The sequence below is a fragment of the Ursus maritimus genome, unplaced genomic scaffold, assembly GCF_017311325.1.
Source record: "Ursus maritimus isolate PB19 unplaced genomic scaffold, ASM1731132v1 scaffold_34, whole genome shotgun sequence".
NCBI lineage: Eukaryota > Metazoa > Chordata > Mammalia > Carnivora > Ursidae > Ursus > Ursus maritimus.
The window spans coordinates 17299448-17315027 of record NW_024426008.1 but is presented as its reverse complement, the minus strand read 5'-3'; the positions used below and the strand labels follow the sequence as shown (position 1 = coordinate 17315027).

The following is a 15580-nucleotide window of genomic DNA, read 5'->3' as shown; positions in this document are numbered from 1 at the left end:
ACTCTCACCGTGGTGGCTACTTGCAGCGTGGTGTTGCTAACTAACTTTTGGATCTAAGATCCCCTTTTGTATTACTAATGGATTATTTCACTAATTAAAGTTTTCAGAGAACACTTTATTTTCGTTTTTTAGGTGTGGGTGATAATATTGTACGATTTGACAATCTTATGAATCAGAAGGAAGATAAGCTGAGACAAAGATACCGTGACACATACGATGCTGTTCTATGGCTAAGAAATAACCGGGACAAATTTAAGCAAAGAGTCTGTGAGCCTATAATGCTCACGGTAAGAAATTATGTTCATCTGGGTAACATCTGTTAGTTTTATTATTGTATTCATTATAGATTTTTGTTGTCCTAAGAATCCCTAGTCTTATTAACACCTTGGTTTTCCATTATCAGACTTGTGGCTACTGGTTTGCTGCTGATCCAAACCTGAGTTTTGACCAATAAGTCTTTGAACTTTGTCTATGAAACTGTTGGCTTATTGACCAGAAATCATATATAACATTAGTTTGGTTAGCTAGTTCCTTCTGGCAGTTGTTATTCTTAGGTTATAGCAGGCAGTAGATTAAATGCTGTCCAAGGGCTAGAAACTGTTGGAAACAACTATGTTGATATGGGGGAACCAACAGAAGAGAAAGAAAGTCACCTACAAATAGAGCATTCTTCGGATTCTGAGAATGCAGCCAGCAGTCTGTTGACCTCATTAACCTTTGATAGCTAGCTCTTTTTGATGATCATGGGTCATTAAGAATAGGGTAAGCTGTATTTAGTAAATCACTTAATGAAGTGTGGCCATGGAATGGCTAGGAAGATTTCCATCTAAAATATTTTAATTAAGTAAAAAACCACAGTCTTTGGCAATGATATAGTTAGGTATAATATGCACTTAAAACTTACCCAAAAATGGCTTAAGGGTGGTTACTGCTGGGTAATTTTTTTTTTTTTCTTTAGAAAGGAATGCACTATAGGTCCTTGTAGGATTCATGAAAACTTCTATTTTCTTCATGTTTGTATTATTCTTTATTTAAAATAATTTCATGTGGTTGTCTTTTTTTATATCTTAGATTTTATTAGCAAAATTAATATGCATAATACTGTATTCTCTTCTTGCTCAGGTATGTATTATTAGAGTATTTTTGCCAGATCAAGAAGGGAATATCTATTTTGGATGCAGACATTATTGTTTTGATTAATCTGGTAAGGACTGAAAGAAAAGAAAATATTTTGAGCCTTAAATTATAATGCCTAGTAATTGTCAACAGATTTTTATTAAAATGTCAACCTCAAAATTAAAATTCACAACTTTAGTAAGTTTGCCATCCTTTTATCATTGATCTCTCTTAATAGTAGTAGCCCGTTGCCAAGAGGGATTCCTAGCTGGCATATATTTAAATTTCAGATTACATTTGAATCTGAGATAAAAAGATATAGTCTTGCTTCTTTATCCTTTCTGGAATAACCCTTTACCTTTCCTACCACCTTCTGACTGTGTTCCCCCACCCCAACACACACACACTTAATCCTTCAATATCTAGTTGAAACGTCACCAACGTAGACAAGTTAGTAAAGTTAAAATTTTAGCCATATAACTTGTCAACTAACAATCCATTTCCTTATTTCTAACCGTTCCAGTCTACAGTGGGAGAAGTGTGCAAAAATGTATTTATAGCTCTGTTCCTCACAGCAGTGTTTATGATTGCACAAATGATTCTGGGGCAAAGAACAAAATTTCCAAAGAGATTGGTCAGTAAATTATTCTGTGTCCATTGAATGGAACACTATGCAGCCATTAAAAATGCCATCCTAGGTCTCTATTAATAGAAGAGGACATTTATGACCTATTAATGAATTTATAAAACAGGTTCTAGAATAGGATGTGTAGAAAGATTTCATGTTAAAAAACTGAACTATGAGTCTGCCATCAACCACCAGATCACCTTGAAGTGCTGTCTCTTCTGTCTGCCTCTCTCTGTCTTTACTATGTTGTGAAGGAGTAGCCTTGAACTTTGCCAGATATTTTCTTTACCAACCTCACCAGGAGGAGCATGCTAAGTCGCGGACGACGCTGCAGAACCAACAGAGTGGTGAAGTCTTCCTTCCTTCAGAATGTCAGGAAGCCAGACTGAGTGCAGTGCAGTTTGCATTACCTGGGGAAAGTGTGACTCGGTCACTACTAGAAGTGCACAAACTGGGCAGGGACAGAAATGACCCCTACGCATGTGACTTTTTGAGCAGGTGACATTCTTCAGAGTGGAATGACCACATCACCAACTGAACACAAGATGGAGGCCCCAGGAAAGAGTACCTTTGATCAAGGAGAGTGACAATGGGAGCTAAGTCTTAGGCTGACTTACCCACAACTTTTTAAAACGGTGACTTCTGCGGTCACGTTGGGGTTATTTTACCCTTTCTATAAATTGTAGCTAACGCCCACTTTCTTTCATTTGTACCATTCCTTCCAATGAAGTAATTGGTACCAAAAAAACTGTGAAAAGATAGAGGCTAAATTTCTATAGTGTTTATGTCCAGGCATTTTATGTGACTTTGTTTGCATATCAGTTTTCCCCTTTTTTTATGCTACCTGATATTTTGTATTTTAAAAGAGAGAGAGTAATACTTGCCAATGTTTACATGACAAGCATTGTACTAAATTCCTGAGATACGGACTGTTTTACTCTGCCCATTTTGGTGAAGAACTAAAATTTTCAGAGATTTAAGTGGTACATGATTTGAAGCAACATCTGTCTGACCCCAGAGTCTTAGCTCTTAACTAGTCTTTTATATATATGGTACATAAATACCTTCTCTTTCATAAATCTTTATTTTTTCAAGAAAGCTGATTTTCGTTTGCTGAAGATAATCTATCCCCCCCCCCCCCGCAATTCCATAAGAGAGCACTTTCTATATACCCCTCTTATGGAGCTTTATTGTGTTCTGCTTTTTGTTAACTAACTTATCATCTGCAAAAAGTAGATTGTAGTCGTCTTGAAACAATTTGTTCTCTTGACCTTAGTATTTTCCATAGCATTGAGCCTCATGAAGTGCCTGATTTGTTCATATTTAAAAAAGATAAATCCTAAAGCTTATACTCTAGTGGTACAAGCCTAGGATTTCTCTTGAAAGCACTGTTAAAGTTGTATTTTAATTCTTTGTACTGATCAGTTATTGCCATGTATGACTTCCTCTGGAAAATTAAGAAAAATATTAAAAGTTTGGGGATCAATGAGAAATGTTTATACTCTTAGATTACAGCCTAAGCCTATTTCAGATGTTTTCCAGTGAGTTGACTAGAAAGGAACGTAGTTATTTCCTAGATAAAATCAAAATTGATATGCATCAGGTGCTTATTCAAGTCTTGTTTTTTGTTTTACTATGTATTAAATGTTTCTGGGTACTAAATTAAGTAGAGGTTTTAAAATGTTGAGTTTTCAATACCAAATTTTTCCCCCTCAAGTATTACATTTAAACTGATTAAATCAAAGTAAAATTATGTTCTAGTAATCAGTTTGGATTTCATGAGAATTAACTTATATTTTCTTTTTGTTTAGATCAATATGAAAGATAATAAAAATGCCAAATATATTGAAAATCATATTTCATCAAATGACCTGAGAGCTTTTGTATTTGAGAGTCAAGAAGATATGGAGGTTTTCCTCAAAGAGGCAAGTAACCAATGTAATACTTTGACTCACCTGGTGCTTATCTTCTGGTACTTAAACTAAAGCAAAAAATAGCCACTAATTATACCAGTGGTAACTTATATACAATCACTCAATTTTGTGAATTTCTCTTTTTATCTCTGTCATCACTGGGGAATGAATTTGCTTTGCAAGAGAAAAAACAGCCATAATTCCATCTGTAACGTGTTTTGAAGTTATGACAGAATTATTCTTACTACTAACTCTGAATACTGTTTTAAGAGATAAAAACCATAATGATGGACCTTTGGTCTTAGACATCCTTTTTGAATAAACTCGGAATTGGAATAAACTTGGTTTTTCTTTGATGGGGAGCGTGGGAATCAATATGTTGTTGCTTTTAGATAAAACCTATTCAAAAAGAATGAGAATTCTGTATCTGGCTAAGAGACTCTAAGCCGCTACAAGGCAATGTGGCTTGGTAGTTAGGAGCACAGTCTCTAAGGAGGCTGCCAAGATTCAAATTCTGGCTTTGCTACTAAATTGGGCAAGTTTCCTAAATGTTTTATGCCATAATTTTCTCATCGGTAAAATGTAGATATATTATCTACTTCAAAAGATGATTGTGAGGATTAAATCCGTTAATAAATGAGAAGGTGTGTAGAATAGTGCTTGTTTGCGATTGTTTTTTAATCAGCTATTGTTATTGTCAGTAAGATTTCCTTCCTTTTGGGTATGTCACCTTCTTTTAAAAGCCCTAAAGATTAGATGTAAATGAGGACAGGACCCTGAATCACCTCAAGTGGTCCTCTCTTTCTGTGATACACTAGTGATTGGAAAGAAAAGAATCCTTACTTTTTTTGGCTTTTACCGTATTGCCCTCCTTCTGGTTTGGGAGTTGGCAGGGAATGTGAATATATGGTAATTGCATAAAAAGTTGCCTGTATAAAATTATAGAATGGACTCCCAAAAGACAGTTGTGTAGTTTGGAATTATTTAAGCTTAACCAGTGAGTTTATGGTCTGGTGTGAGAGCTTTTTGAAGTAGATTACTTGGATTACAAGTCTGACACATGGCATGCTGTGGAGGGCATTCGGTCAGGGGCAATTAGGTGGTTTCTTGTTGGAAATGGCCTGCTTAGCCTACACTGAGTGCCTTTTTTTGAGTCAAAAACTCATGCTTCCTCTGTGCTAAGGATTTGAATCCTATATGGATAATGGGACATGGGTTCCTGAAATTTTGACCTTTATTTGTGTGTGTGTGCTAAGTAACTTTTCTCAACAGGACCAGAACTTCCTCTTACATGTGTGACTGTGTATTTTAAATGGTGAAATTTGTTGTATATAACTGCCTCCTGTAATATTATCCATTGAAAGTACCATTTCCCATACTACCATGTATAATAAGTATTATGTGTGCTTTATCAGGGTGATGAAGTTTCCTTCTGTTCCTAGTTTGCTAAGAATTTACATTTTTCTGCTTCTATTGGGATGATCATATGGCTTTTGTACTTTATTCTGTTGATATAAATTAGATTAGTTTTCCACCAATCTCGCCTTCCTGGAATAAACTCTACTTGGACATGTGCACTATTCACATATTGCTGGATTCTGTGTACTAATAGTTTATAAAGGATTTTTGCATATGTATGCGTGAGGGATATTGTTTTTGTCAGGTTTTGGTGTCAGGGTTATGCTGGAATCATAAAATGATTTGGGAAATGGCTATTGCACTTCCGCCTGTTTTCTGAAAGAGTTTTGGTATTACTGCTTCCTTAACTGTTAGAGCATATTTCTTTTACTACTTTCATTGATAAATTCTTTCTGTAAGAATATTTAATAGTGTCATTATCACACTGAAAAATTTTCTTGAAAATACCATTAAATATCCAGTTTCTGATCTTATGAACACCAGTAGGAATAGAACTTTAAAAATCATTTTGACTGAGAGTATGTGGTAATTAAAATACTTTCTTTCCCTTATATTCAGATTCGTGACAATAAAAAATTAAGAGTAAATGCCGTTATTGCTCCCAAGAGCTCATATGCAGACAAAGCACCTTCAAGATCTCTGAATGAGCTAAAGTAAGTCTCGAAAATATTTTTAGAATTAACCTGTTACTTTGAATATCGAATAACCATTTAGCTCTTAATTATCTGTCACATAAATGTTATAGGCTGTATTATTCCCATTTAGGATCTCTACTTAAGTGTAAAATAAGGAGAAATCCGGGAACAGACAAACCATGGAATACTTACTATATGGTGGTGGTGTTTCAGATCAGTGGAATAATATTGGACTGTTAATAGTTCGTTAGGTATTGGGAAGTAAAACAAATCATCACTTCATATTGCAGAACTAATTTCCAGAAGGACTAAATGGAAAATTTGCAGTTATGAAACAGCTATAAATAAATATATTAGTTCTGGATATAAGTAAACATTCTAAATATAAAAGCAATGGAAGAAACGAAAGCGATTAATAGTTTGTAATCATGAATATGTTAAACTTTTCTGACAAGGAAGTAGCTCAACATTTAAATGATTTTAAAATACACAAAATTTTTTGCTGTACCATCATTAAATAATTTATACTTTATTGTTTATTTGCCACTTGTCGACTCTCAGATTTCTGTGAATGATTTTTTTAAGAAGAAAAATCTAGTAAGTGCTTTTCGTTTCAGACAGTATGGATTTTTCTCTTACTTGCGAGAATTATTTGATGCACCTGATCCTGTCATGAGCTTCCTTTGCTGCCATTATCATATTCATGAAGTTCCCGTAGGAACTGAAAGGACCAGAGAGAGAATTGAACGGGTAAGAAAGTACTGAATCAGTACCAGAACCTCATTTTGTTAACATTTCTTAGCATAAAAAATCAAGCAGAAATTATGAAATAGGTCATTCTGTTGTTTTTAACCACACAGAAATTCTTTGTATTTTACATTTTTAATATAATGTCACGAAACAGCGAGTATTGACTCATACTATATGATGGGTGTGAGTGGAGTTACCTAGGGTAAGTGCTTTCTATCTGTATCTATTGAATAAAGCTGAAGCCTGAAGAGAGACACCTGGCACTCTTACCTCATTCTGTCTTGCTTGACAAATCTTTAGACATTATATTAATGGTTTAATCATTTAAGTTCTTGTATCCTAGATTATTTTTCAGAGAAGTTATACGTTAGAATGGTAGGCTGGGCTATAGAACGGTTTTGGTAAGCCCTTCCTTTCTTAAAGCTGCCACTGAAGATCATCTCCTGTCTGAATGAGCGCCCTTCATAGGATCTCCTTCCTAGCTAGCGTAGCACACACTCGTAGTTCCTCTATCCTGCTAATTCTGGGAGTTCCCCAAGACTCACATTACATGTGTTGCTTCTATCACAAGCAGAAACAGGAAAGAAATCTCTTCATCCAAAACAGGTTTTTCATCACACCAGTGTGTGTGGTTTTTGCTTATATGCATCTAGGACCCAACTACTAGTTATTGTATTGAATTTATTAGAAAATGTGTTTTAAAATTTCAGTACCTAGTGTACCAGTATCCCTAGGACAATATTTAGGAACTCTTTATACTTTACTGACAAAAGATAGAAATGTGGGCTCATTACCACCCCGTTTTGCAACAAAACAAAACACAGAATCCCACCAAGCTAATTATAGTAAATTGCATGTGTCTTCGATTAAAAATTACATTATGTTGAACATTTGAGGAAATGAATATTAGGGCTCTCTATGTGGGTCTACCTCTCTTCTATCATTTAGAAAAGAGGACAAGACCATATGTACATATAAGACCATTTATGGACTTGTTCTCATTAATTTCTAGGATTCTCCCCTTTGGTTAAATTGTCTACTGCCAGCCTTAGGTCATGATGTCCTTTTTGTTGGGAGTGCCCTTTCCTCTTTGTCAATTTAAATTTATTAGAACTTGAGAAACCTAACTTCTTCTAGCTTTCCCTTCATTCCGAATTATTCAGTAATTTGTGGATGCCAGATTATACCCTGTTAGACTTAAGTGTGCTTAAATATGTCTTATCTCTTCACTTCGACCATAAACTTCTGGATAGATACAAGCCACAAGAGTATTGGTAGTGAAGCTTCAGAGATTGGAAAAAAAAACCTATTATGATAGCCTACTCTTCATTAATATTCAGAAGTACATAATGTTTTTGTCTTCAGAATGTGCTTTAGTTTTTGTTTAAAGAGACAAGCTCTCCAAAAAAATGCAAAAAAAAGAAGGGGGGGGAGGTTTGAGGTCCTTAAAGTGTTTCCATTAAGTAGTCTTCCAAATATACAGGAATTAAATGTGATTATGTATCTGTGAACAGTATAACTGAGGGAAGGTGAGAATAAATGACTTAGTTGAGCTACCACAGATCCGTGACCTGGCAGCTGGTTCCTGGTATCTCTTCTGTAGATCCAGCAAAACTGCAAAAGTACAACTTGGGAGAGATTTTATAGTCAAGTAGAAGAATAGCCTCCTTTGTTTGGATTTTCTCCCTTCTCTCTTCTTTAGCATTTTCTAAAATAATAACCTGAAGTGTATCAGCCACCTTTTTAGAGATGTTACTGAAGAAGTTTAAAAAAAAAAAAAAATGAAAGTACATCTGTTTTAATCTTCTAGAATTCACTTGATCTGTATTTTCCAATGCTTCAGTCCTTTTAAAAATATTTTAATTATTATTAGATGTACACTAATATTTGTTTCACATTGCTTGACTTCTGTGACAGGTAATACAAGAAACCCGGTTAAAACAAATGTATACAGCGGAAGAAAAGTATGTGGTGAAAACTTCCTTTTATTCAAATAAAGTTATTTCTAGTAACACATCTCTAAAAGTAGCCCAGTTTCTCACAGTCACTGTGGATCTAGAGCAAAGAAGACACTTAGAAGAACAGCTAAAGGTTGGTTATTTTATTTTGAGTATTAAAAAAGTATTAATTGGATTTGTAATATTTGACTAGAACGGTTTTTAAAATAACAATTTTGAATATTTCATAGGAAATTAATAGAAAATTGCAAGCAGTGGAAGCAGGGTTGATTGCCTTATGTGAGAGAAACAAACATCTGGAACACAAAGACAATGAACTTAGACAAAAGAAGAAGGAGCTTCTTGAAAGGAAAACCAAGAAAAGACAACTGGAACAAAAAATTAGTTCCAAACTAGGAAGGTATCTTTCAGCCTATTTGGGCAGGGGTGTGGGGGGCGGGGCGGTGCAGGGCACTACAAGGATATTATTATGCAGCCCTACCTTGTTTTATTGCACTTTGCAGATACTGCATTTTTTTTTTTAAAGCAAATTGAATGTTTGTGCAGGCCTGTGTCAAGCAAGTCTCTTGGCACCATTTTTCTAATAGCATTTGCTCACTTTCTGCCTCTGTGTCCCATTTTCGTGATTCTCACAGTATGTGTGGGGTGATCAGTGATGAGGACTTTCTGAAAGCTCAGGTAAGGGTTAGCATGTTTTAGACGTAACGCTGTGGCACACTTAATGGACTGCAGTATAGTGTAAACATGACTGTCAGATGCACTGGGAAACCACACAATTCTTTGGACTCACTTGATTACAGGGGTCTCTAACCAACTCTGCAAGATCTCTGAGGTGTGCCTGGGCCCCGTCATGATGATGCAGTTCCCACAAACATGTTTTATCCAAAGAAAGTTGTAGTCTGTAGGGCAAAAGTTGGTGAATCTTAAGTGTTATTAGCCGTTTTTATCCCTGGACCCCTTTCCGTGCTTAAAAGTTACTGAGGACCTTGAGGAAGTTTTGTTTATATGGTTTTATATCATTGATAGTTACCACATCAGTAATTAAAACTGACAATGTGTAAAATATTTATGAAAAACCACGGTTTTCTAAACAGAATGTGTAGATTTTAGTTGGAAAAGGAAGGAGTACTTTAATTAATAGACTTTTCGGATAATTGTCTGTCGTCTTGTTGAATATTGTATCAAAGCCTGCCAAGGTGCGTTTGGTAAAGTTCAGTTGCAGTGTGGAGCCTGAACCAGTGAGGTAGATTACTCTGACACTGAAGTCTGTTGCACTGAAATTGCATGTTTTACCTGCTGAGTTTGTTACATCGTGTGTGGGTCCTTTAGAGAATGCTGGTTCACCAAGCCACATAGGTCTTTCAAATGTTGACACATTTTGTGTAATATAAAAAAAAAAATGATGTTGATTTCCAGTCCCACCAGAAGCATCTTTAAGAATTGGGAAGCTGTCAGGCTCGTAGTGGTAGATACAAATTTTCCAAAATTCTAGTTGGCACATAAACGTTGTTTGTCATTGTCGACAAATATTGGCAGTTATTTTTCTTGAAGTGACAGGCTCACTTTGTTACTTTGGGGGGGGTAAAATCTGCCAAGTACTTAAGCCTAAATAACCATAGTTTGTCTTTGTTCTTTCCAATTAAAATGGTATTTCATGAAAAAAGTACCTAGTCTAGCTCCCAACTCAGTCACACAAGGCGTTTCCTTGAGGCAGCCATCGTACTTGGGTATGCACTGTAAGTACTGTGTGCTTTGTATTTCAGCACGCTGATTATTAAGAAGATAGATACTCACAGAGAGGTGGTTCAAGATGGCAGCATAGGAAGATACGGAGCTCCCTCCTCCCACAGACACAGCAAATCAGTAGCTACATATGAAAGCGTTCCCTCTGAAAAAGACCTGAAAACTAAGTCCACAGGTCTTCTGTAACAAAGGATGTCAGGTTCACAGCCAGAAGGGTAGGAACTACAGAGACAGGATCTCAGGCAAAACCGCACCCCTAGTGTGGTGACCAGCCCTTGGGAAGAATATCACAAATATGGAGTTTTTCCCTGAGGAGCAAGGAGTTTGTGCCCCCTGTCAAGCAACCCCAACCCTTGGGACCTGCACCAGAGAGATGTGTCCCCAAAATGTCTGGCTTTGAAAATCAATGGGGCTTATACATAGGAGAACAATACAGCGGTAGGGAACAGAGATTTTGCTCTTAAAGAGCTCATGCAAAGACTCACCGCAGGACCCTGTGCAAAAGCAACCCTGTAAAAAAGCCTCTGCCCAAGGGGCAGGAGCCTAAGGGGAATTCCTCCTGGGACTCAGCCTCTGGTAGGCGCCACTTTTGCACTCTAACCTGCTAGTGCTAGTGGGTGCATGCCACCCCCAAGTTCCTGCGCCCAGGGGTCTGAAACAATCTTGGCAAACCACTATCCCCAGGGCACTGCATAGACAGCAGTCTGAAACACTCTCCAGTCTTCCTGTGAAAAAGACCTACTTACTGGTCCTGGAACTTCAGCCTCAGGGGCTTCAGGATTACCACACATGGAGAGGCTACGAAATTGTTCTCAGGGCACATGGCCCAGGAGATGCCATCTTTGTACTCTATTGGCCTTGCTAAAGCTCACCAGTGCCTCCCAGAAAGGAGCTCATACACTCGAGCCCTGATTTTTCCAACGGTTTCCTAGGGGACACTTCCAGGTTGCCTGGTCTGTAGACCGGCAGGGTTTACGGTGCTCCCATAGGACTGTCTATATTGGCACGCCTAAAAAGCTGCTGCCTAAGGGTCCTAGCTTCTTTTCTAGCTTCTCTTCAGCCTGAAACTAGGGATAGACGGAGATCCCTTCCTCTGGAACAGAACACCGGACTTGGCCTTCCCTCAACAACTGGGACCTGTCAAGAGTAAATCAGGCCGCTTAAGGTCTGATTCCCGTGACCACCACTAGCCGGAGGAGGTTGGAACGACAGGGTTCATCTCCATGAAGCCACTTCAAGACCTGTTGAAGGTGGTTTCCTCTGCTGCTTAGAAACCAACACCGAGCCAAGCAAAATGAAGAAATAAGAGTGTGTTCCAAATGGAAGAACAAGGTACAATATCCGAAAAAGGACTGTTATGAAATAGTGATAATTTACCTAATAAAGAAATCAAAGTAATGGTTATAAAAATGCTCACTGAACTTGAAAGAGGAATGAACACAGCGAGAACTTCAATAAAGAGATAGAAAGTGTAAGAAAGTACCAAACAGACTTCACAGAGCTGAAGAATATGGTAACTGAATAAAAAAGTACACCAGAGGGGTTCCAGCAACAGACTAGATGAAGCAGAAGAAAAATCAGTAATGTGGAAGACAGGGTAGTAGGATTCACCCAAGAGCAAAAGAAATTTTTTTTTTTTTTTTTGGAGTGCACATGTGTGCGGGTGGGGGCATAGAAAGAGAGGGAGAATCTTAAGCAGGCTCCACACGCAGCGCCAAGCGCAGGGCTCAGTCTCATGACCCTAAGAATCACGACCTGAGCCGAAATCAAAAGGCTGACAACTGAATGAGCCACCCACGTGCCCCGAAAACAGAATTTTAAAAAGTAAAAATAGCTTAAGGGGCCAATGGGACATCAAGCAGAATAACGTTCACATTATAGGAGTTGCAGAAGGAGGAAGAAAAAGAGCAGAAAACATATTTGAAGAAAAAAATAACCGAATTTCCTTAACCTCAGGAAGGAACACACTTCCAGACCTAGGAAGCCCAGAGACTTCCACATAGGAATAAGAGGAAATCTGTTCTGCAGAAGAGCACTGATTTTTTTACTGAAAACAAATCACTGCACAGTCAGACACCAAGGCTGTTTGACACGACTGGAAACCTACATTCCTCAGTAATGAAGAATTTACACAAATAATGTTCGAAGCTTTTGATGTTTGTTTTGTTTTTAAACCATCATGACTGATGGAAGCATATTATTCGTGTCTGAGAGACTATAACATCATTACTTCAATATTTACCATTTGATCTTGTGGACCAAAGTATTTTATCCCAGGGAGGGAACATTTCCCTGGTTTAAAAAAATACTCTCTAGCCATCTGCTGAAAAGTGATTCATTAACACTTGAATATTTAAAATCAGAATTCTGTCGTCATATGCTTTAAGGAACGGTAGGCCAAAGGAGTCATGTATGTACCTGTGAATATGGGTAATTAATAGGAAATTTCAAGTCAGTGTATCCAGTTCAGCACAGAATGATTTCCAAGGAACTATACAAGGCACCATAGGCCCTAAGATGTTCGAGATTGTATCGTAGCTGCTGTCAGATTAGCTATGCCTTAGTTCATCAAGGATGTGTACTGTTGAAAAGCTTAATGAAGAGTTTTAGACATCTAGACAGTTTAGAACTTTTTTGCTAGGTCACAAGCAATGATAGGACATTTGCCTTTGAAGTTCTGTGAACATCCGGGTATGTTATCATGTGGATGGTCCAGAACATTCTGCAAAAATGTCATGAGCACTTAATGCAATATGGGAAAAGCAGTATGGGAAAATATAATATTACAGGTTCCTGATCAAAGGACCACAGTGGATTTGGCTTCAGACTCATTGTATCATTCATCTTCAGTGGAACTCAAGGCCAGAGTTCGTTGTTCGTACTTACACCATACTAAATTATGCAAAAGTTAGGGCTGAAATATGATGAGTACTTGGCATTGAAGAGTCTCTTCCTGAGACAACTGCTGACAAAGCCAAGATTCTGGGTCTGATAATTATATAGACACAGTCAAGCCTCAAGGAAGCATTGGAAAGGTTTGATCACAGCCCAGCCCCTTCTGCTTCCTTCCAGAGTTCAAGAAAATCATCTCATGCAGCAGTCTCAGACCCTTCCTCAACACCAACAGAGACCCAGCAGATACTTGCACTCCGCCCAGACACTACATACCAGCTCCCGGAAAGATAACAAAGAAGGGCATTGTTCAGTCTGTTTTTCAGTCATTGATACAGCCAGTGATGTCTCAAGCTCCAAATTTACCAGTTCCTTAAGGCATATCTCAGTTTGTTTTTAGCTCAGTTATGAGCCATGCAGCATCTGAAAGACCAGTTGGGGCAACAGACATGGATGACAGAGGCCAATACTCATCGGCCACAAGAAGAGCTAAGAAAAGTTCAAGAACAACTTCAAATGGTCCATGTTTAAGGGCTGCAGATGTTTTTATGACAATCAAGCCCTGGATTGAATTTTGATTCCATTCAACTTTATTCTGGAAATTCATCTAACATCCAGCAACTTTTACCTATACGTGCTAAGGACCAGGTTGTTCACCCTAACCAAGTGGAATGAATACCGGACACACTGGCAGACTTTACAAAAGTCCATCAAATCAGAGTCAACAGAACGTTCTGAGCTGGCACTGTCAGTAAACACCTCCTTCTAGTCGGACCCAGAGCACTCTTAGAGCCGTACTGTATGCCGCTCTGATGATTTCATAGCTGGAAGCAGGGTCCAGACTCCATCTAGTGTGCCACAAAACAGAACCCAGAGGTAACGACATTCGTTCAGGACCTGGAAGATTTTCTCAAGGTCAGCAACTTGGGATCAGTGATTAAATTAGTAACTGCTCCTGTAGCTTGTGGGGTGGTCCTGGTACTTCGCACTATGCTTCTGGGTCAGTGGGTCTGCCTGCCCCCACTTCTGTTTCACAACCCCAGCGGTGACAGACAGCCCAGTTCCCAGGAAGGGAAGCTTGGGGTAGTTCAGCAACCATCTCAGGTTCAGCTGACCCAACTACTGCAGCAGTGACTTTTACCGACTCGAAGGATTCCTGTGGAGCAACCTTGAAACCAGCTTATCCTCTCTGCTGCTTTTCCACTGCAACAGGGCATTTTCCCTCAATCCCATCACCAGCAACACCAGTTTCAGCAACAGCAGCATCTGAGTCGGCACAGGACTGACAGTTTGACCTGTTCTTCTAAGGTGCAACCACAGTAGGATATACGCCTCCTCTGACCTCAAGGGAGAAAGGGGTTGGCCGTGAAGAGTTGCTCAGAGGATCTGAAGCAAGGACAAGTCCTAGCAATTTCACAAGAAGCAGTATTGAATATTCTAGTTCCTGGAATTAGCAGCGAAAATGTTGCTTAGTGCTGCATGTATACATTAAACACCAGCCAGTGGGAGATGATCATGGGGCCATAGCCAACTCTGACAGTGTTGGACTTTCCCAGCTAGTTTTTGATAGGAAAAAGTATTGCCAAATATTAAGCTTAGCTATGAAACATGGTCTCCGGTCAGTCAGACAGGCACCAACAGTATTACTAACCTAGTGGTTCTATACCTGTTTTCAGGTGTTACAGGGCACATCACTGTCACCTCAGGGGTTTGCTTACCATGAAGATAGTCTAGTAGACTCAGTAGGCCCCTTCCCAAGCCCCTCTCCCTTTTCAGAGAATGATGGAATAATAATGTTGTATGGGCACAAATTTTCTATATACAGGTGCTATATGTACTATGGATATGTCTGGATAAAAGAGAAAGCCACAAAAACACAACATACTGTCATCTCAATAGATGCAGAACAAGCACTTGACAAAATAAAACATCCATTTTTTATAAAAACTCAACAATGTGGCATAGAGGGGAACATACTTCAATATAATAAAGACCATATATGACAAACCCACAGCTAACCTCATACTCAACAGTGGAAAGCTGAAATACTTTCCTTTAACCTCAGGATGAAGACCAGGATGTGCACTCTCCCCACTTGCATTCAGCATAGTGTTAGAACTTAGGGTTTCTGACCAGAGCAATTAGGCAAGAAAGAGAAATAAAAGGCATCTAAATTGGAAAGAAGTAAAACCGGCACTATTTGTGGATGACATGATTTTACATAGAAAACCCTAAATACTCATCAAAAGAAACTTGTAGAACTAATCAACAAATGCAGTTAAGGTGCAGAGTACAAAGTCGGCATGTAAGAATCTGTTGCATTTTCATTTACTAACAACCAATTCAAAGATGAATTAAGAAAACAGTCCAATTTATAAAATTGCACCAAAAAGAAAATGCTTAGGAATAACTTTAATCAAGGAGGTGAAAAGACCTGTATACTGAAAGCTATAACACATCGAGGAAAGAAATTAAGTATGACACAAATAAATGGAAAGATTTTCTGTGAACATGGGTTGGAAGAAT

The 15580-nt window shown here is 38.2% G+C and overlaps 1 protein-coding gene and 1 pseudogene across 1 annotated transcript in view; both read left to right on the top strand.

Moving 5' to 3' along the window:
- SMC5 (structural maintenance of chromosomes 5) overlaps positions 1-15580 on the top strand; it is an 88477-nt gene that overhangs the window by 46430 nt on the left and 26467 nt on the right. The window contains 6 exon segments of the mRNA XM_040620252.1: positions 133-287; positions 3556-3669; positions 5635-5729; positions 6329-6461; positions 8379-8552; positions 8650-8819. Coding sequence (XP_040476186.1) covers positions 133-287; positions 3556-3669; positions 5635-5729; positions 6329-6461; positions 8379-8552; positions 8650-8819 — 841 coding nt within the window.
- Positions 9056-14547, top strand: LOC103663293 (annotated as a pseudogene).